This window comes from Phaseolus vulgaris, chromosome 11, assembly GCF_051622355.1.
Source record: "Phaseolus vulgaris cultivar YP4 chromosome 11, ASM5162235v1, whole genome shotgun sequence".
In the NCBI taxonomy this organism is placed as follows: Eukaryota; Viridiplantae; Streptophyta; class Magnoliopsida; order Fabales; family Fabaceae; genus Phaseolus; species Phaseolus vulgaris.
Window position 1 is genome coordinate 7,110,156 of NC_143508.1, and position 21,547 is coordinate 7,131,702.

The window sequence follows — 21,547 nt, forward strand, 5'->3', positions numbered from 1 at the left end:
ATTAATAAAAATTTATAAAATGGTTTCTAAATTTGTACCTAAATTAACTACCTAAGTTTTAGCGACTAATATTTTAAATTTTAAATTAGACTCTAAAACTAAAAGACTAATATAGACTAATTTAGAATGTAAAATACTAAGTAGCTAAAATCTTGGTAGCTAATAGTTAGATATCAATTTAGAAACCATTTTATAAATTTTTATTAATAATAGAAACTACTTTGATACCAATAGCTTTTTTAGTTTATAAAATTGTATCTAATTTAATCAAATAGTAAGTAACTATATTGATTTCTAAAATTAGTTTCTATTTAATGATTTTCTTATAGTGAATTAACCAAGGTTTACGGGAATATTATGAGAATCAATTTTGTTAACACACAATTAATATGTTTTCCCGTAATTTGATTTTTGGACACAATATCTCGATTTCTTTAATTATATTGATTTTATCATATAATATCTCTATCATATACATAATATGCTAGCTCCATTAATGCATTGATTTAATCGTACAATATTTCTGATTATATTACCTAAACCTTTATTATAGTACAAAATACTCTGATTATACATACATGATATTCAAATTTTGACATAAGACTACGATATGCTACATTAAAAACCTGGAAAAGTGAAGATCCAAACCCATAAAAATTTATAAATAGATGAACATTCACAAGGAATAGAGTCAACTCATATTTTGACACAATACTTACTATATACACTAAGAACAACATCAATCAAAAGTAACCTCTTTTAAATTACAATGGACATGAAAGGGGTCTAGTTCAAAATAAATTGTTCCTTTATCTATTAAAGTGATATTATGAGATTAAAATTTATTTAAGTTATCAATCAATATTTTATCCTCACTTTTTTCTTTCTTAAGTTTACTTTCACATTTTGTGACAATAATTTTTTATTTATTTTTAAATACACCCATTAAAGCTGATAAGGACGATTCATCTTCTTCAGATTCCTCACACGTTAATCCCACCAAACAGAACTCCGGCACCAAGGGAATCAATATGTACGGAAAGTTAGTATCACTTGGACTAGGGCTTGTACTTGTGGCAACAACTATGCCAAGTTGACGGGGCAGGTGGATTTGGCACCAAAGGATTTCGTTTTTTAAGTTTCTTTTTGGATCAGAGAGAAAATTTGAAGAAATGAATTTATAATCAATCGAGAGAAAAGTGTAAAAAAGGTGAAATTGTTTGGATTAAAGTATTTTAGAATAGATATGTGAAGAAAATTGATTGAAGTTTGTGAGTAATGTGATTGTTATAAAGGGATTTTTATTTTCTTAAAAATATATAAGAGGTAAATTTACAAATCTATTCTTATTTTTAAAAATATTTAAATAATAAAATATGAGATTTTTTATAAATTTGAGTTAATTAAAAACTTTTATTTCAACTTCAAATAAATTTTGATATGAAAGACATAATTTTATTTTTATATTACTAATTTACTTTCTTTTACTATTATTATATAGATACATTGATATTATTATTATATAAAGACATTTATGTTATTATATAAATATATAATATAGTCGATTAAGTTTAATATATAATCTATTATGATATAAAAATTATAAGTAATTATTTTATGTTTATTATAATATAAATATATATAATATTTATTATAATATATATAAAGTGTCCTTTATATGTGTATAGAAAAATAGGATAATTTTCACCTTTTAACAATGTAAATTTTTGTAATTTTTTTTAGCTTTTCTTAAAGGCTTATATTATTTCTTTCCTGCAAATTTTTGTCTTTTTTTCTTTGTATTTTAAAAAAAAATGTCTTTACTTTTCTGTCTAAGTCCGAATGTAGAGTAGTCATTCGAAACGAAAACTAAACGCTAAACCTTAAACTTAAAAAAGACGCATGTTCCTTTTATATATGTTTCGGACTCAGTAACCATTGTTTTTCATTTTTTTTCTTGCTGATATAAAAGCTAAACCTTAAACTTAAAACACGCATGTTCCTTTTATATATGTTTCGGACTCAGTAGCCTTTGTTTTTCACTTTTTTTTTCTTGCTGATATAAAAACGATGTGTTAGTTAAGGAAGCGTTCTCTGAATAATGTAAAAGGTTTGCATGATTACGGAGTTTTCTTTACTAAATTATTTATTTTAAAAAAATTTAAAAGCAAAAGTAAAATATTACTGTTAACAAAAAATTTAAGTACTACCATAGTATCATTACAACCATTAAAAAAAAATTAAAAAAAATCATTAAATAAAAAACCAATAATGAATTTTTTTTACCGTTTTTATAATAAGAAATTACTGACAGTTTTACGTTGAGATTTTGTTTGTATAAATTCCTGCGCTGAGAGTGAATACAACACAAGCTTTGAATTATTTGGAAGAATTTGTTGTTGTTGAAAGAGAAGAAGGAAAAGATGTTTACCACGCTGAGCCAAACTCATCTTTGTCGCATTGTCTTGTTCTTGTTCTTGCTTTGCACGCCGAGGTTCAGCAGTAGTGGTGCTTCTAGCAAGGGTATGAAGTTCTTTCACACCCATATACTCTTTCTTATTGATTCAACTCTCATTAACCTTTGTAACTGTATTTGATGTCATGATATGATAAAGTAGATAGTGAGAGTGGAGAAGGTTTGGTGTCATCAACGGTTGAACCTATGTCAAGGCCACCAATCTGCATTTACCGGTGTGAGAAATGCAGGCCCTGCAAAGCAATTCTGGTAACGACGCCACCCGCCGGCCGCCAGCAAGCCTCCTCTGGCTCCGGCGGACCCAACGACTACTACCCTCAAGCCTGGAGATGCACGTGTGGCGGCAAGTTGTACAACCCTTAAATTGATTTTCTCTAACTATCACGTGTTCATTTTAGATGGATGGTGTTGGACACTGAATTTGACACAAAACTTGACTTCATCTGAAATAAATGATATCTTAAAACAGGTTACGGATAAGTGTTTGTATAAGGATAATATTATGTTAATCTGGGCTTTGATTTTTTTTTTTTTTTCTCAATGAATTGTTTGTTCTTCTCTTTTATGAATTGTGTTTTAGCCTAATGATGAACTATTTCTTTGTCAGGAAGTGATCACTTTGAATAAATAATATATATATTTTTATTTTACTGCTATTTTCTAAATAAGAATATAATATCTTCAAAAGTTATAATAAACTTCCAAATTTTACATTCTCTCATAAATAATATATTATAAATTAAATTTAAAATCGTATAAATGACATTTAAAATTAGAATTGTAGGTAATAATTATTAATTATTCAAATTTTAAAATAAGAAACATGATATTGTAGTGGAATGATCACTTTAAATAGAGAATATTTTTTTTTACTTTTATTTTTTAAATAAGAATACAATATCTTCAAAGAGTGGTAAAATAGACTTTTCAAATTTTACATACTCTCTCATAAATATTATACTATAAACTACATTTAAAGTCATAATATAAATGACATTCAAAACTAGAATTAAAGGTAATAATTATTGGTTCTTCAAATTTTAAAATAAGAAACACTATATCTTTGTCATGGAGTGATCACTTTAAACAAATAATAATTTTTTTTATTTCATCTGTATTTTTTAAATAAGAATGCAATATCTTTAAATAGTCTTACAATAGACTTATCAAATTCTAATTCTCTCAATACAAGAAAATCATTAAATAGAAATCAATTTTAGAGACCAAAATAAATTAGTTTTTTATTTTTCAGCAAAGAATAAATAAAATAAAATGAGACACTTCAGGAGTGTCCCAACCTTATACAAAACCCCAAAAGAAACTAATTTAGAAACAATAGCCAAAGTGATATGTTCCTAGGATGCATCGAAGAATTCTTGTAATAGTTTTTTTAGGTGCACAAGTCTCTTAGATCCTCTATGAATCAACTTATTATACCAACACTATGTCAAGACACCGTAGACTCCCTACTACTAGACTGCGGTATTGACTTGCATTCACTTGATCTCCTCCATCAAATTTAGAGAGTTTCATATTGAGCTCCATTGATAAGGTTATTCACTTGATCTCCTCCGTCAAATTTAGAGAGTTTCATATTGAGCTCCATTGATAAGGTTATCATATTACAATCTTCCATCTTGCTTTTTCTTTAATATCCTTGGGATATGTTTCTTATCACAAAAATTCCAAAATATTTTTGTCTAATCTCAAGGCCAAGAACATAATTCATCAATCCTAAGTCTCTCCCAAAGGTGCCTAAAATTGATAAAGACGATTCATCTTCATGTAAAGTGTAAGGGGGCAGGTGGATTTCACTATGAATTTCGTTATTTAAAACACGCAAGTTACTTTATATACATTGTTATTTTGTTTTGGGACTCAGTACGATGTGTTAGCCTATGGAGTTTTCTTTCATCGCCATTTCCTGCAAAACATTCTTTCACATACATTTTCCATCCTCATAAAATCATACAAAACCAAAAAAGAAAGCCGAGAAAGTATTACGAGAAAAAATAGTTTTAAAGGGGGGTTTATTTTTATATTATTCAGGGTTAAAACCTTTATTAAGTCATTTATTTAGGATTATAGTTTCTCTCGCTAAACCATCCCTGGGAAATGTGTTCTCCGAGATTTTTTTAAACCTCATGAAAAGTCTTTTAGTGCTCATGTTAAATACTATGGGTTTAAGAACCTTTGTAAAATACCATTAGTTTCAAAAATTTTGTAAATACCATGAGTTTAAAAACATTCATTAAATATAATGGGTTTAAAACATCCGTAAAATACCACGTGTTTAAAAACCTTCATTAAATACCATGGGTTTTAAAACTTCGTTAAATACCATGGTTTTAAAACCTCCATAAAAAGTCCTGGACCAGATGGTTTTAATTTTGGATTTATAAAATTTTGTTGGGACATTTTAAAAGGAGATGTGGTGAGTGCGGTACAAAGGTTTGGAGAGGGTGGAAGTTGGCCGAAAGGCACTAATGCTTCTTTTATTACTCTTGTCTCAAAGGTTGCAAATCCACAACAATTGAATGAGTTCAGACCGATTTCTTTGGTGGGTTGCGTGTATAAAATTATCTCTAAAATCCTCTCTTTAAGATTAAAAAGGGTTTTAAACAAAGTTATTGATCCCAGGCAGTCTGCTTTCTTGGAAGGAAGGGGTTTGTTGGATAGTGTACTAGTGGCTAACGAGACACTTGAGGAGGTAAAAAGGAAAAAGAAAGAATGTGTGGTGTTTAAGGTGGATTATGAAAAGGCATATGACTCAGTAAGTTGGGAGTTCATCTACTACATGTTGGGAAGATTGGGATTCTGTGATAAATGGATTGATTGGATAAAAAACTGCTTAGAATAATCCTCAATATCTGTGTTGGTAAATGGAAGCCCAACAACTGAGTTTAAACCTTTGAAGGGCCTAAGACAATGGGATCCTTTAGCACCTTTCCTTTTCCTAATTGCGGCTGAAGGTCTTGCTTGGGTAGTCAGACAGGCGGAAGAAAAGAAGCTACTAGAAAGTATTGAGGTTGGGGAAAAACAAGTAAAGGTGAGCATGCTGCAATATGCAGACGACACGTTTTTTTTCTGTAAAGCCTCAATCCAAAGTGTTATGATTTTAAAGGCTATTCTGAAGTGTTTTGAACTTGCATCTGGCCTTAAGGTTAACTATTCCAAGAGTAAGGTTGGTGGAGTGGGAGTGAATATGAATCAGACGATGATTTTTGCCTCTATCCTTAATTGCGACATTATGAAGGCACCTTTCAGTTACTTGGGGATGATGGTAGGTGGGAACCATAAGAGGTGTGTTTTTTGGGAAGGTATGCTCAATAAGTTACGGATGAGGTTGAGCGCGTGGAAAGGGAAATCTCTCTCTTTGGCTGACAGATTATGCCTTATCAAATCGGTACTTACGTCCTTACCGCTCTTCTATGTCTCCCTATTTTGTATGCTGATGACTGTGATGAGGGAAGTGAAAAGGATACAAAAAAACTTTTTGTGGGATTGGGGGTCAGATAACAGGAAAATTGCTTGGGTGGTGTGGGATAAGATTTGTCAATCAAAAGATAAAGGCGGTTTAGGGGTCATTGATATAGAAAAGTTTAACTTGGCTCTTCTAGGGAAATGGATTTGGAGACTTAAGTCTGAAGAGAGAAGCTTTTGGAAGGATATTCTAGTGTCTAAGTATGGTGGGTGGAGGGGATTAAAATCTCAAGGTAAGATTTGTAAGGAATCGTTGTGGTGGAGGGACCTTAGGAAGGTATGGTACTTAGAGGGGTGGGGTAATGATTTTGAAGGCAGAGGTCGGTGGGAAGTAGGAGACGGGAAAGAAATCAGGTTTTGGGAGGATAAATGGTTGGAAAATTTTCCTCTATTACATAAATTCCCTAGGCTCTTTTCAATCTCCTTAGATACCGATTGTACTCTTTCACAAGTTGGGGTTTGGAATAATAATACTTGGTCGTGGAAGCTGCGGTGTAGAAGAAATCTTTTTTAGTGGGAATCCAGTTTGGTTGCTCTTTTGATGCAGTTGTTGGATAACAAGAGGTTAACAAGAGAGGGTGGAGTTAAACCTGATAAATGGATATGGGGGGATGTGGATAACTTGGATTTATCTGTGAAAGCAGCTTATAAGTGTCTCATGGGGGAGATGTCTGTAGTGGATGAGGATTTATTCGTGAATTTTTGGTCTCTAAACACCTTACCTTCAGCACAATTTATGGCTTGGAGGGTGTTATGTAATGTCATTCCCACGAAGGACAATCTCTCGAGACGCGGCAGAACTTTGATGAGTGATCGGTGCCCTTTGTGTGGTGTGGAAGAAGAGTCGGTAAGACATTTATTTTTTGAATGCAGAATCTCTTGAAGAATTTGGGGTATGTGTCTAGAGTGGTTGGGGTTCACCTCGGTGCTACATCGTGACCCACAAATGAATTTTAGGATGTTCAAACCTATAGGCTTGAAACATGTAGTTACCAGGTGTTGGGGGGTATTTGGGTAGGTATTGTGAGTGAAATTTGGAACCATAGGAATAAGGTTGTGTTTGAGAACGGGCAGGTGGATCTAGTGGAGGTTTTTACCGTGGCACAAAGAAAGATTTGGTCTTGGGTCACAGTAAAAGAAAAATTGGTTGTTTTCTCTTACTCTGACTGGTGTTTGGAACCTCTCTGTTGTATGAGGTATTTGAAAGACTGATTCCTTGTCTTATTTAACTAATGTTTTGTTTCCTGTCCTGGTAGTTGTGGTGTGGTTTTGTGCAGGTCTCATCGGTAAATCCTATCTGGCAAGGTTGAATTGAGGTATGGAAAGTATTGTATGTTTGTGCAGGTTGTCTTGGTCTTTTCTTTTTGGCAGGGTAGGAATGTTGTTCTGAACTGCGATAAAGGAAGTGACTTTATGCATGATTATCGGTTTGGTGTTGGAATATTTATGAAGTTTGAGCTGAAGCAAAAGGATACGTGGTTCTTTTTGGTTACTGGTGTGGCCAGATTGGGAAGCTATTAAGTGTTTTTTGGGGTTTTCTGGCTTATGCATATTCCTCATAGGATTGGGTTGTTGCTGTTCGTATTTGGTTTAGTTTGGTACAACTCAGCTTGCTACAAAGATATGGTTTAGCTGTTGTGATGGTATGCCTTGTATTGGTTTGTTGTGCTTATCACTTGGGTATGGTACTCCAACCTGTTGCCAAAGACTATGTTGTAGTTGTCAGATGTATTTAGTTGTTGGGTGTATTTCTGTATCTTGTCTGGAATTCTATCTTTGATCTGTAGTGTAGTGTCTGTCGGATTCCTGGTTGGCAGGGTACTAGAAAACTTGGTTTTGGGGTTTTGTATAAGGGTTGAGACACCCCTGAAGTGTCTCTTTTTATTTTATTTATTCTTTGCTGATAAAAAAAAAGGATAATAACAAACTCCAAAGACGACTATAATTTAATGTGCTCAAGTACTTTTTCAAAAGTAAAGCATTTAATGAGAGAAAAGAAAAACCAGGTCAGATTTTCTCCCCACCAAAAAGTCCAACCTATCCACCCACCCCCAAAACAAAAAGTAAAAGATATAACAATCATAGAGATTTTAAGCAAAGAATAGGTTTAAAAAACAAATTAGAGAAAGAACACGAAATTACTTACCCTTTATATATTCTTCAACCATAATCAAGATTTAAGTGAGATTTATTAAGTGAGATTATGCAAATATACTTATCCTATGGCTTGTATGTTGTCAATTAAGTGAGATTATGCAAAGTTTGTCTCTTTGACTAGGATGTTATTTATTTTAAGGATATAAGGATTAGGTAGGTTAGAAGGGGTTTAGATTATGTATAAGGGTTGAGCCACCCCTTAAGTGGTTCATATTAATTTATTTTTTTCTTGCCGATAAAAAAAAAAATTTAAGTTGAGACATATGAATAATTTTCTTGACATCTACAACTTCTGGTCTAAAAACAACGTTGTTGCTATGATTCCAAATATTTCATATAAGTGCAATCAACATAGCCTTCCAGAGTTGATTTTGCTTATGGTTTAAATGAGGTAAGATAAATTGTTCATAATGTTTATAAAAATTATTGTGTTAAACAACCTATGTATTAACCCATATAAAACATTAATTATTAACCCATATAAAACATTAATTCCAAGCATATAAAGAACAACCATATTCAAGAAACATATATGGTTAACAGATTCAACATGAAGATTATAACGAGGGTACAAAACATTTGCTAGAGACACTCCTCTCCTTGAATAATATATCTTCAAACATATATATCATGATAAAGAATGATAAAGATACATCAAGAGATTTGAAGAATCCTACATCACTTACAATATAGATAATGCATAACCTCTTTATCATTCATACCTAACTACAAGAATGTCAATCTTTGAATCTTTTTCTCCTTCGAAATAATGCATTTGTAAATCAACTTGACCGAAAGCACAAATGTTCTTATTTTGAAACAACCTTGTTATTAAGACTCTTACTGCCTGCCAGTATACATCTGATACAGTTCTTCGACCACTCTATCTAAGTATTTTGGACAAGTAATAATATTTTCACATGGAAGAAGCATTGGGATTATTCTTGCAAAGTTGTGTTGTATATGGAGGAAGTGATGTAGATTGTTTCTTCCCAATTAATATTCTAAGAAAACTACACCAGTCAAGATTCAAACTCAAGTTCTTCTAGTGAAGAGGGAAGCATTAACCACTAGATCAGACAAATTTTTTGGTCATATTATTATTTTTATTATACTTATTATTAATATAATTTATACATATTAATATAATTATTATTAATAATAATAAAATATATTATACTCATATTATTAAATTATTATTAAATTATTATTAACATTATAATTAATATTATAATTAACACTATAATTAATATTATAATTAACACTATAATTAATATTATAATTAACACTATAATTAATATTATAATTAACACTATAATTAATATTATAATTAATATTATTATAAATATTATTAATATTATTATAGATATTATTAATATTATTAGTATTAATATTAATATTTAATAAATTTAATATTATTATCATCAATTTAATAAATTTAATTTAACTAATTTATATCATAATTTCAAAAATAAAATAGTTATGACAATATATAAATAAAATAAATAATATTTAAAATAAACAAATATTTTATATAACATTTAAATAATTTAAATATATATTTTATTTTACTCAATTAATTTTAAATCAAACACTTATTTAATTTAATAAATCTAATTTAATTAATTTATATTCAAAATTGATAAATTAAATAATTTATTATAACATTAAAGAAATAATTCTAAAATAAATATAATAAAGAATTAAATATTAAAATATTTATTATAAATTAAAAATATTTAAATTTTAAAATAATTAGAAGGTGTTTAGAGTTGCCTTCATTAAGAAATTACTGACAGTTTTACGTTGAGATTTAGTTTGTATAAATTGATGCAGTGAGAGTGAGTAGAACACAAGCTTTGAATTATTTGAGGAATTTGTTGTTGTTGAAAGAGAAGAAGGGAAAGATGTTTACCACGCTCACCCAAACTCATCTTTGTCGCAATGTCTTGTTCTTGTTCTTGCTTTGCACGCCGATGTTCAGCAGTAGTGGTGCTTCTAGCAAGGGTATGAAGTTATTTCACACCCATATACTCTTTCTTATTGAATAAACTCTCATTAACCTTAGTAATTGTATTTGATATGATGATATGATGAAGTAGGTGGTGAAAGTGGAGAAAGTTTGGAGTCATCAACGGGTGGAGCAATGTCAGAGCCACCGAACTGCATTAACGGGTGTGAGAAATGCACACCCTGCAAGCCAATTCTGGTAGCTACGCCACCCCCCTCTCCCCGCCACCAAACGGACTCTGCCTCCCTTCGATCCCCGGACTACTACCCTCAAGTCTGGAGATGCACGTGTGGCGGCAAGTTGTACATTCCTAAAAATAATTTTCTCTAACTATCATGTATTCATTTTAGATATATGATAGTCGACATGGATTTTGCCACAAAACTTTACTTTATCTGAAATAAATGATATCTTCAAACGGGTTACGGATACATGTTTGTAAAACTATACTTATTCTGTTACTCTCTGCTTAGGTTTTCATTTTTTTACCATTAAGGGATTTTTTTTTAACAAAATGGAAATTCTTTTAAAAAAATACAAATTTAAATAAGTCATGTCAAATTGACATGAGTTAATGTGAAGAAGTTGTATCAACTTGACAGACTTTACCACCTCAACTTGAACTCGTGTTAAGTTGACACGAATTTTGTCACGTCGTTCTAACTTGATATGACTTTGTTCACGTCATAAATTTTTTATTTTGTTGACTTTAGTAAAAACATTATTGTTTTTAAATAAATAAATATTACTAATTATTTAATTAGAGTTGAAATTAATTAAAATTGGTATGTAATATTTAAAATTAATTTGATAAATAACTTTTTAAGAGTGTTAGCTTTAAGCAAAAAATTGGATAATCATGCATGAATCATGTTTGACGGTAATGTAATATATTAATTTAATTTTTTTATTAATAAAAAATATGATGAAAATTGTTATTGCATTTGGAAATAAATAGAGAAATGAGAATTATTATTGTATTTGCAGAACACGTAATAATGAGGAGATTAATTATAACTAGACAAATTAGTAAGATTCATTACAAGATATAAAATAAAAATAAAAAGTTGAACTATTGGAAGTAAATTATTTATGGAAGACGCAATTGCTATACGTCTCCCTTATCCACACACAATTGTTGTTTGTTCATTTTGTCATTTACAGCTAATGACATTTGTGGTACAGTCTCTGCAAATATTTTAAAGGTTATGAGGTCCAATTTAATCCTGTTCGAAATCAAGATTATTCGTCTATTTACACGGACCAAAATTTTTTACCTGACCCCATGATGTGTTGACATCAATCAAGAAAACGTATAAACCCTAAATTGTTATACGGTAGGACCAAAGGTCATAAACAATTGTTTGCACAGACAAACTTGATAATAAAATTCAATCTCAACTTTGATTATTAATTTTCTCATTTTCTTTACCTATGTATTTATGCCTTATTTATTTTATTCAACTAACAACCTAAATTAACCAAGAATAAATATTCCTCCATAAAAAATTATTTGTTAAATTAATTTCAAATATTACATAACTTACTACTCAATTTTAATTTTAATTAAATAATTACATGAATCGTGTCAACTTTTTTACGTTAACATTAGAGGAATCGTGTTAAGTTTACACGACTCCAAATTGAGCGAACAAAGTCATATCGTACCAAATTATTATGACTTCTTTCATATTAAGTGATAGTTTTTTTTTATAAAAGGAGTCACATCATTTTGGTAAAAGAAAAAAGAAACATCACCATGGTGGTAAAAAACCTGGATTTTCTTTCTCCCTTCCGTCGTTTGTTTCTTCTTCTGCTTTATGAATTGTGTTTTAGCCAAATGAGGAACTGTTTCTTTGCTGTGGAGTAATCCCGTTCTAATTAAAAGCAACAATTTGCAACGTTCTAAAAGTAGCAGCATGTTCTGACAGAATCTGAGAAGACTATTTGTAGTGTGTTTTACGTTCTACGTATTTCTAAATATTTTATGAAAAAAGGAAACTCCATAATCATGCAAACCTTTTACATAACGCTTCCTAGGCTAACACATCGTACTGAGTCCGAAACAAAATAACAACGTATATAAAAGGAACATGCATGCGTGTTTTAAAGAACGAAATTCATAACTGCGAAATCCACCTGCCCCCATCAACTTTACATAGTTGTTGCCACAAGTGCAAGCCCTAGTCCAAGTGACACTAACTTTCCGTACATATTGATCTTGTCGGTGCCGGAGTTCTGTTCGGTGGGATTAACGTGTGAGGAATCTGAAGAAGATGAGTCGTCCTTATCAGCTTTAGGCGCCTTTGTTGCGTCAGTAGAAGGTTGTGGAGCCAATGAGGGAGCCTTTGCAGGTGCTTTAGCAACAGTAAAAAAGTCCAAAGGAAGAAGCACCTTACCCACCTTGTAAATAGCGAGATGCTTATCCGTATATACAATGCCTGTGATGGTGGTGTTAACCTCACCCGTTGAGATGTTCACACTCCCTCCGTAACTTATCACATTCAGTTCCACTTTTCCAGGTTTAGCCCCTGCAAGGGTTCTCACTGGGTTGGTTAGAGTATCAAAGTTAGAGCTAGAAACATAGTCTGAAAGAACATGGAACTGTAAGAGCTCGAGCTTTTGGCCATCAGAAAGAGAGTTGAGGAAGCCTGCTTTGAGTTCAGAGAAGGAACTGTCATCAGGTGCAAGAATGGTGATGCCACCTGATTTAGTAGTGAGGAGCTGTGCATTGAGTTGGTTGATCAATTGGGTGGTTTTCATGAGGCGGATTAGGATGTTGAATGACTTAGCCTGCCTCAGGATTCCAACAATGTCAACAGCTGCAGTGTCAGGAGTGGAATCACTTGGTGACTGTGGCAATGAGGGAACCAATGGCTGTTTAGGAGCCTCAGCTGGTGGGGTAGGGGTAGGTTGAACTGGTTTAAGAGGGGCAGAAGCTGGTGATAATTGGGCCAAAGTGGTGGTGGAATTCAAAAATGAAAGTAGCAGTGCCAGTGAGAAGGACAAGACACATTGCTTTCTCATCATCCTGGTTTGTTAAATAAAGGTTTGGATGATATTAGAAATGATTGCAAGTGATAACTATTGTAATAACAGTGTGCAGTTCATGCAATGATGAAATGCATGAGTGTAGGGTTTTTATATATTGAAGCTGAGAAAGGAAAGGTAGGTGAAGGGCCATGTTGTACAACCTTTAATTGTGATTTATGAACTATCTTGTTTGATATTTAGGTGTTGCATTAATCAAAATATATACATATATGGTATGTAAGATAACAGTGAGTTCTTGCTTGAAAGGTACACAAAAGATTGAGTGAGACACTGGTGTGAGACATAGTCTCATTATTGGACAAGGAAATTACGTTGGCGCATCAATGAAGATTGAAACGTTTTAGCTCATCAGAACTCGTTTTCTAGTGGATTTGGATCTAGAGAAGAATGATTAGTATCCTCAATGTAATTATCAAACATTAGTTAATTCATTTTTTTTTATAAAATAATGTACAAATTTTTTCTACTTTTTTAGTTGCTTAATTGGGTTTTTTTTTACCATCATGGGTTATTTTTTTTGGTTTTTACCAAAATGAGTCCGTTTAAAAAAAATTACAAATTTAGGCAAGTTGTGCCAATTCGGCACGACTTCATATGCAGAAGTCGTCCCAATTAGGCATGACTTCTGCCATGTCATACTAAAGTCGTGCCAACTTGGCACGACTTCTGCCCTCTCATACTGAAGTTGTGTCAACTTGGCACGATTTCTGCCCTGTCATACTGAAGTCGTGCCAACTTGACATGACTTCTGCTACGTCATAATTTTTTTTTAATTTTATTGTTTATATATTGGGTAGTAAGTTATGTAATGTTAAAAATTAATTTGATACATAATTTTCTAAGAGTGTTAGTTTTAAGGAACAAAAAATTGGATAATTGTGTATGGATCATGTTTGAATTGAATGAATAAATACATAGATAAAGAAAATGAATGTTCTAAGAGTGTTATGAATGAATAAATACATAGATAAAAAAAATGAGGAAATTAATAATCAAACTTGAATTGAATTTTATTATTAAGCTTGTCTGTGCGGACAATTATGACGTGGCAGAAGTCGTGCCAAGTTGGCACGACTTCTGTATGACGGGGCAGAAGTCGTGCCAAGTTGGCACGACTTCAGTATGACAGGGCAGAAGTCGTGCCAAGTTGACACGACTTTAGTATGACATGACACAGCAGAAGTCGTGCCTAATTGGGACGACTTCTGCATATGAAGTCGTACCGAATTGGCACGACTTGCCTAAATTTGTAATTTTTTTTAAACGGACCCCATTTTGGTAAAAACAAAAACAATAACCCCATCATGGTCAAAAAACCGCTTAATTGGCTGATGCTATTTCACTTTTTATACTGCGTTATACACAAAATGATTCTGTCAATTGTTTGAAATATCAGTATAAACTATAATCATATGTTGTTTATCTAAATTTAAAAGAACTGTGTATGTTATACCATATTTCACAACAATTTCTCCTGATTTCAACCATAGTTAAGGCTACCAAATTCACTTTGATGTATTTTTTTTTAAAAAAAAACTATCATGATTATTGCTCAATGAAAATATAAGAATATTTGTGATTTAATTTTACTAAGATTTTTTTTATATGTTTTAAATTTTAAGATAGTGTTTGGAAAAAAGAAAAGCATATGATCATTTTATCTTTTAAATTTAAGAAATTATTAATTTGATTTAAATATAATGCTACTATTTTAAAGTTTTTTTTTTAACTTTGTTCTTCCCAAATAATATATCTTTTATTTTGTAAATATATTTTATATAAAAAATCAATAATTGGTATCATAGTTTTCTAACCTATGAATTTGAGAAATTCAGTGAGTCTACCTTTTTTTTTCAGCAGTGAGTCTACCCATGATCCTAAACAAACACTTAATCTCATCATAATGAATCCAAAAGGTTCATTTATTCCGATTGAACTTTCCATTCTTAAAGGAAAACATGATCTCTTCTGGATGTTATAGACTAGAAGTCCATCTTGGTAAATGTGAACAAGTTTCATTCCTATTAAATAATCTAACTATTGTTCAAATCAAAATTTACAAGAGAGAAAACAGGTTGAAGAATTAGAAACAATTAAAGAATACTCCCACATTTTCTAAATCTCAATTTTAACGTCACATTTTATATAATACGGACACTTAAACGATACGAATATATCAGTGTTTGAATTTTATAGTTGGCAACTCATTCACTAACGCCTTCAAAGTTATTACTATTATATCAACATAATGGAAGATAATGTTACAGACAAGGTTGGATTTGCTTTCGATTTACTAGGCTGAAAATCAGACTCCAAGCTTGTAATAAAATTGTACTTATATGATTTTATAAGGATAAAAAGAATAAATAAATATAAAACATGTGAGGAATATGCTCCAACTTTATTATAATTTATACAAGTTAAGTTATGATTCTTACATAATTCCAAAACCAGTCAAAAGAATAGTATTTTTTAAGTTACAATTAGCAAATCTCTGGCTCAGTTGAATAAATTACATTTATTAATGTCTAAATACAGAAAACAGATAGTTTGTATTGAACTTAGAATTTAAAAAAAAAAAAAAAAACTGTAGCTATGAATGACCTTGTCTATATGAGATGCATTGGAGCCAAAAATTGCAGTGTATTGTTGAATTATATGCATTGTTAATCTCTAACTTTTCAGTTTAGTATGGTGAAATGTATTGTGGTGCATGGTCGATGTTTGTTCGTGTTGAAGTCCAGGTGATTAGTGATGAAATATGAAGTCTAGGTGATTAGTGACAACTTTCTTAATACTCATCTCTCATTGATTCTAATATCATCCTTAACATAACAACATTTTACCTCCACTTTCATTCTTACCAATATCTTTCTCAAATATAAATGGAACATCATCCACATTCAAAACTTGAAAAAAATAAGAAAAACAGTAAAATCTGACTTTTTTTATACTTAAAATTAGCTCGTGTATAAATTAAAAATTAGAAAAGTTACCTAAGAAAGCTTCTATAAATTAATTTTAAATTATGGAAAAAATAATTTTAATTTTTTTTCTTATTTTGAAGGAGAAATTCATCCAAAGTCACCCTACAACCAAATTATTCATATCCATGATCTCTAATACTGCAACAGAGATTCAACACTGAGAGTTGCCCCCATGTAAGGTTAGGTTCTGTACTAGGTTAGGAGTTGTGAAACATGTGAATTCATTGTTGGTCTTTCATGAAAACCATAATTTTTAGAAACAGTTATGGTTTAACTTGGTAATCATTAACGGATTCTTGATATAACACGAATGCACAAGAAACCACAAAAAGAGACAGCAAAATTTAAACAAGAAATGCACAAAGCAAGAAATTAATGACATAGAAAACTGTACTGCTGCCAGATAGATCAACTCCATATGTTTGCCACTACCATCAAAGCTATCCCAACCGACATCAGTGCATGAATGCTAACCAAACTCGCTGCCCCAGATTTATTCTGATCCTGCTTTGTTTCGCCTTGATCATTCTCGGAAGAGTTCTCCTTAGCAGCTTTGGGGGCCTTTGCAAGAGATGAAGGAGCCAAAGCTGGAGCCTTATTGGTTACAAAGAAATCTAGAGGAAGAAGCACCTTGTCCACGTGATAAATCCCAAGTTTATTATCCGCGTATACTACTCCAAGAATGGTGGCATTGACTACCCCAGTTGAGATGTTGACACTGTTACCTAATGCATTCACATTCAGTGGAAGCCTTGCAGGGTCTTTGCCAGCCACTGTCTGCACAGGGTTGCTCAGAGAATCAAAGTTTGAGCTGGACACAAACTCTGGCAATATGTGAAACTGCACAAGTTCAATTTTCTGGCCTGCGTTTAGGGAGTTGAGGAAGCCTGCTTTGAGGTTGGAAAAGGCAGAATCATCTGGTGCAAGGATGGTTATGCCCCCACTCTTGGCTGTTATGAGCTGTGAGTTGATGTTGTTCATGATTTCTGTGGTTTTGAGGAGGCGGACCAGGGTTGAGAACATTTTGGCCTTTTTGAGGATTCTGGTGATGTCATCAGGGACAGAGTCAGGAGAGTCTGGAGACTGAGGTAATGTGGGGACTAATGGTTTTGGTGATGGTGCTGCAGCCTTTGGGGTATGGGGAGTTTTTGCTGCAGGGGCTTTTGGGGCTGCTGCAGGTGCAGGTGAAATAGCCAAGGTGGTAGAGGAAAAGAGTAGAAAGAGCGAGAGGGAGAAAAGGGTTGCTTGTTTCATCTTCCAGATGCCAACTCAAGCCTAGATGGCCTTGATGATTTTGAAAGAATGTTAAAATGATTGTAGCAATTTATTTTTGATGTGTGGGAGCTGTGAAGGAGAGGGGTTATATAGAGATTGGAGGGCAAGGAAATGATAGGTTGGTGAAATGTTATGGCTGTGAAATTTGTTAGCTGGGGAGTCTGAGGGTGTATCACGTCTGTCATGGAGAATAAGGATCCTTTATCTAAATATTATTGGCATAAATTAGTGTAAGTATTGAGTTCGGATATGGTGAACTGAGAATGGACACATTAAATACCTGCTTTTAACACTTCTGTAGTATGTAGTTGAAGAAGGGGAGTGACAATGCAGAGAGGCTACAGAGGACCCCCTTAAAAATATCAGGGAGCAGCTACAAATGTTGAGTTTATGTATATCTATAAGATGTAATTTAATAACTTGGATCAGAAAACAGAGCTGGAGCCATCCACTTGATACAAACCAATTAATGAAGTTCAAGAACTTTGTGAGTTGAGTGAGTAACTGGATTGAAATTCTCCTCCTGGTGTTTTGCACTTCCACTTCCAATGGTTTTATTTGGGAGAAGGTTGGTTTTTCTTTATGCTGTATTAGCTCCTAAACATCTCACTCCATTAACAAAAATTTCTATGTATAGTTTAGCCCTGAAACAGAACATTGGAATCCAAAACCATGTTCTGGATACCTTTTAGTGCAAATAATTCAAGTTTTTAGCTTTAATTTTTGCTCTCATATTCAAACTCTTAAAAATTTGGACTTTGAACATAATATCATGAATTACATTTTCACTTCTAAAATCTTGATATTTCATCCTGTTCGTGAATATTATATAAACAATAAAGACTTCGCAACTTTTTTTATCACAAATGGAGAAGAGACATTTTACACCTCATATACGAAGTCTTTAGCAACAAGTATATGGTTTTCTTAAAGCCTCCATGAGACATAAACAAAAACTAATTTGGAAAATAAAAATTTCCCTTCTTTCATCTTCAATTTCTAAGTCCATCCTATAGATGACTTTTATTAATTCTACAAATACCCATTTTGTGTATTTATACAAAGAGGGACAATTAGTTGTGATTTTTACAATAATAATATTGGTGAAAAAGTAGGGTTATGCAGAGGCCAAATAAATGATGTGCTGGTGAAATGTTGTGGTTAACAGGTTGCAAAATTTGTAGCTGTGGAGGGTATATCCCATCTGTCATAGAGATGAGGATTTGTTATCTAATTATTATTTGCATCTTTGCTGATAATGATGAGCTGATAATGGACATATGATAATGCTGACATATTCATGGACACTTGCTTTTTAACATCTTTTGTAAGAAAAATAATGTAGTTGAAGAGGAGTGACCCACCTCACACATACTAAGGAGTTGTTGCAAATTGTTTTGTATTTCTATAAGATGATGCAGAGTTTTTAAACTGTGATTGTGCTCATGATTGTTGATACTGTCAAAAATCACATACAAGTACACTTAATTTAATTGCATTTTATATTGAGGAAACTTCGAAAACTTTAACGTTCTGGTCAAAATCGCAGTTGGATTGGGAACCATTTACTGATAAAACTTTAATAAAACAAATCTTTAATAAACATTTAATTCAAAATATTCAAATTTACAAAAACTTATAGCTTAATTGAATTATTATTTTCATGACATGTACTTAATTAAGATCCAAAGTAAAAGCTAAACTACGTCACTCTGCTTCGAGAGTAAAATCAAACTGTAGAATTTTAATTGAAAAATATAAAAATTTGAAATATTCAGTAAAATATATTTTTTAACAAAAATTAACTTAAACCTTAATTATGTCATGCTATAAAAAGCTCAGGTTGTACAGATGAAGTTATTGTTTCTGCTTCTGGATAAAAGTCCACTTTTCTTAATAATAATAGATGTTATTGTAAACAACAAACACAAAATAGTTCGTATATATTTCTCTCCATCCTTTTCAACTCGATAACATTCATTATGAATTAACTATATTTGGAAACTTTGGACAGTTTTTATATAAATAGTGCCTTGGAGGAAAATGTTTGAAAGAAAAAGAGGATAGGAGTTATAAAACATGAATTCATTCCTGGTCATGCATATAAAGCATGATGATAGCAACAACATGGTTTCAGATAAGAATCGTTAATCATTCAAGCATTCTTTCCCTTTCCATAACATCCATACACAAGAAACCACAAAGAGAGAAAAATTTAAACAAAAAAAGAAGCGCAAACAAAGAAATTAACCACAAAGAAAACTGAAAGTTCAGCTGCTAAATGATCAACTCCACATGGTTGCCATAGCGACCAAGGCTATCCCAAGTGACATCAACTTTGTTCCACTAACGCTGCTCAAACTGAGTGCCCCAGATTTATTGTGATCCTGGTTTGCTTCTTCTTGATCGTCATCAGAAGAGTTTTCCTTAGCAGCTTTGGGAGCCTTTGCAAGAGATGAAGGAGCCAAAGCTGGAGCCTTATTGGTTACAAAGAAATCTAGAGGAAGAAGTACCTTGTCCACGTGATAAATTCCAAGTTTGTTATCCGCGTATACTACTCCAAGAATGGTGGCATTGACTACCCCGGTTGAAATGTTGACACTGTTACCTAATGCATTCACATTCAGTGGAAGCCTTGCAGGGTCTTTACCAGCCACTGTCTGCACAGGGTTGCTCAGAGAATCAAAGTTTGAGCTGGACACAAACTCTGGCAATATGTGGAACTGCACAAGTTCAATTTTCTGGCCTGCGTTTAGGGAGTTGAGGAAGCCAGCTTTGAGGTTGGAAAAGGCAGAATCATCTGGTGCAAGGATGGTTATGCCCCCACTCTTGGCTGTTATGAGCTGTGAGTTGATGTTGTTCATGATTTCTGTGGTTTTGAGGAGGCGGACCAGGGTTGAGAACATTTTGGCCTTTTTTAGGATTCTGGTGATGTCATCAGGGACAGAGTCAGGGGAGTCTGGAGACTGAGGTAATGTGGGGACTAATGGTTTTGGTGATGGTGCTGCAGCCTTTGGGGTATGGGGAGTTTTTGCTGCAGGGGCTTTTGGGGCTGCTGCAGGTGCAGGTGAAATGGCCAAGGTGGTAGAGGAAAATAGTAGCAAGAGTGAGAGGGAGAAAAGGGTTGCTTGTTTCATCTTCCAGTTGCCAATTGAAGCCTGTAGATATGGCTTTGATGATTGTGGAAGTATGTGAATGATTTGAATTAATGATTCTTGCAATTTGTGTCTGATGTTTGGGATGTGTGAAGGGGAGGGTTATATATAGGCCAAGAAAATGATAGTTTGGTGAAATGTTATGGCTATGAAATCTGTTAGTTGTGAAGTGTGAGGATATATCCCATCTTTCATAGAGAACAAGGATCCTTTATCTAATTATTGTTGGCATGTTTGCAAAACAGATGCTATAGGTTAACTATATTGGGTAAGTTTGGTTATGGTGAGCTGAGCATAGCACATGTATATTTATAAATAAATAGGTTAAATACATTGTTAAAAAATGTTTGTAATATATTGTTGAAGGGGAATGACTGTGGAGAGGCTAGAGAGGAACCCTAAAAAATAGGGAATTGCATCTGCAATTGTTATGTATGTTTATTAGATGTAATTTAATACCATGGATCATGAAGAGCCATTGACAAAGGTTGGAACTCCTACTGGCATTCTGAACTTCCAATTCAAATGGTGTCAATTGGGACAAGGTATGATGAGTTTATTAACTCATAAAATACCTTCTTTAAAATCATACTAATTACTGTTTTTAATTTATTGATAGAGTAAAACTTTTTACACTCTTAAAATTGTGATTATTTTATCTTGTCCATGTATAATATATAAATAAAGACATCACAACCTTTTGATTTTAGTACAAACAAACTAGGACAAGACATTTTAACCCATACGAATCTCACTTTTGGATATAGATCCACATTTCGTGCTAAGTAATTGATGTTATTGCTAAAATATAAAGACAAATTAATTTTGATATAATTATTGGATTTTGCTCTTCCTCTTCCAATGGTTTTAGTTAGGAGAAGGTTGAATTTTCTTTTAACCAAATATTACCTCCCTCGCCTTCCTGTTGATTAATAACACAGAAAAATGC

The 21,547-nt window shown here is 32.4% G+C and overlaps 4 protein-coding genes across 4 annotated transcripts; 1 reads left to right on the top strand and 3 right to left on the bottom strand.

Annotated features, from left to right (window-relative positions):
* The first annotated feature begins 4,905 nt into the window (after positions 1–4,905).
* LOC150023024 (uncharacterized) lies at positions 4,906–7,818 on the top strand. The gene is made up of 8 exons (XM_090297289.1): positions 4,906–4,910; positions 5,117–5,249; positions 5,394–6,236; positions 6,507–6,653; positions 7,237–7,245; positions 7,331–7,447; positions 7,522–7,602; positions 7,747–7,818. The coding sequence occupies exons 1-8, from the start codon at positions 4,906–4,908 to the stop codon at positions 7,816–7,818; spliced, it is 1,407 nt and encodes a 468-aa protein (XP_090153415.1).
* A 4,292-nt stretch (positions 7,819–12,110) lies between these two features.
* On the bottom strand, positions 12,111–13,237 carry LOC137833274 (fasciclin-like arabinogalactan protein 11). Its single transcript, XM_068641634.2, has one exon. The coding sequence runs from the start codon at positions 13,155–13,157 to the stop codon at positions 12,282–12,284; it is 876 nt and encodes a 291-aa protein (XP_068497735.2). The 5' UTR covers positions 13,158–13,237; the 3' UTR covers positions 12,111–12,281.
* Positions 13,238–16,418: 3,181 nt separating this feature from the next.
* LOC137833168 (fasciclin-like arabinogalactan protein 11) lies at positions 16,419–17,518 on the bottom strand. The gene has a single exon (XM_068641531.2). The coding sequence runs from the start codon at positions 17,420–17,422 to the stop codon at positions 16,577–16,579; it is 846 nt and encodes a 281-aa protein (XP_068497632.1). The 5' UTR covers positions 17,423–17,518; the 3' UTR covers positions 16,419–16,576.
* A 1,995-nt stretch (positions 17,519–19,513) lies between these two features.
* LOC137832458 (fasciclin-like arabinogalactan protein 11) lies at positions 19,514–20,688 on the bottom strand. The gene has a single exon (XM_068640631.2). It carries the CDS (start codon positions 20,578–20,580, stop codon positions 19,729–19,731), a length of 852 nt encoding a protein of 283 aa, XP_068496732.1. The 5' UTR covers positions 20,581–20,688; the 3' UTR covers positions 19,514–19,728.
* Positions 20,689–21,547: the final 859 nt, after the last annotated feature.

Coding starts and splice junctions, on each gene's coding strand:
- LOC150023024 (XM_090297289.1), top strand. Junction 6,237..6,506: donor GGTGGAGGGACCTTAGGAAG/GTATGGTACTTA, acceptor CTTTTGATGCAG/TTGTTGGATAACAAGAGGTT. Junction 7,603..7,746: donor ATGGTTTAGCTGTTGTGATG/GTATGCCTTGTA, acceptor TTTGATCTGTAG/TGTAGTGTCTGTCGGATTCC.
- LOC137833274 (XM_068641634.2), bottom strand. CDS start 13,157: ATGATGAGAAAGCAATGTGTCTTGTCCTTCTCACTGGCACTGCTACTT.
- LOC137833168 (XM_068641531.2), bottom strand. CDS start 17,422: ATGAAACAAGCAACCCTTTTCTCCCTCTCGCTCTTTCTACTCTTTTCC.
- LOC137832458 (XM_068640631.2), bottom strand. CDS start 20,580: ATGAAACAAGCAACCCTTTTCTCCCTCTCACTCTTGCTACTATTTTCC.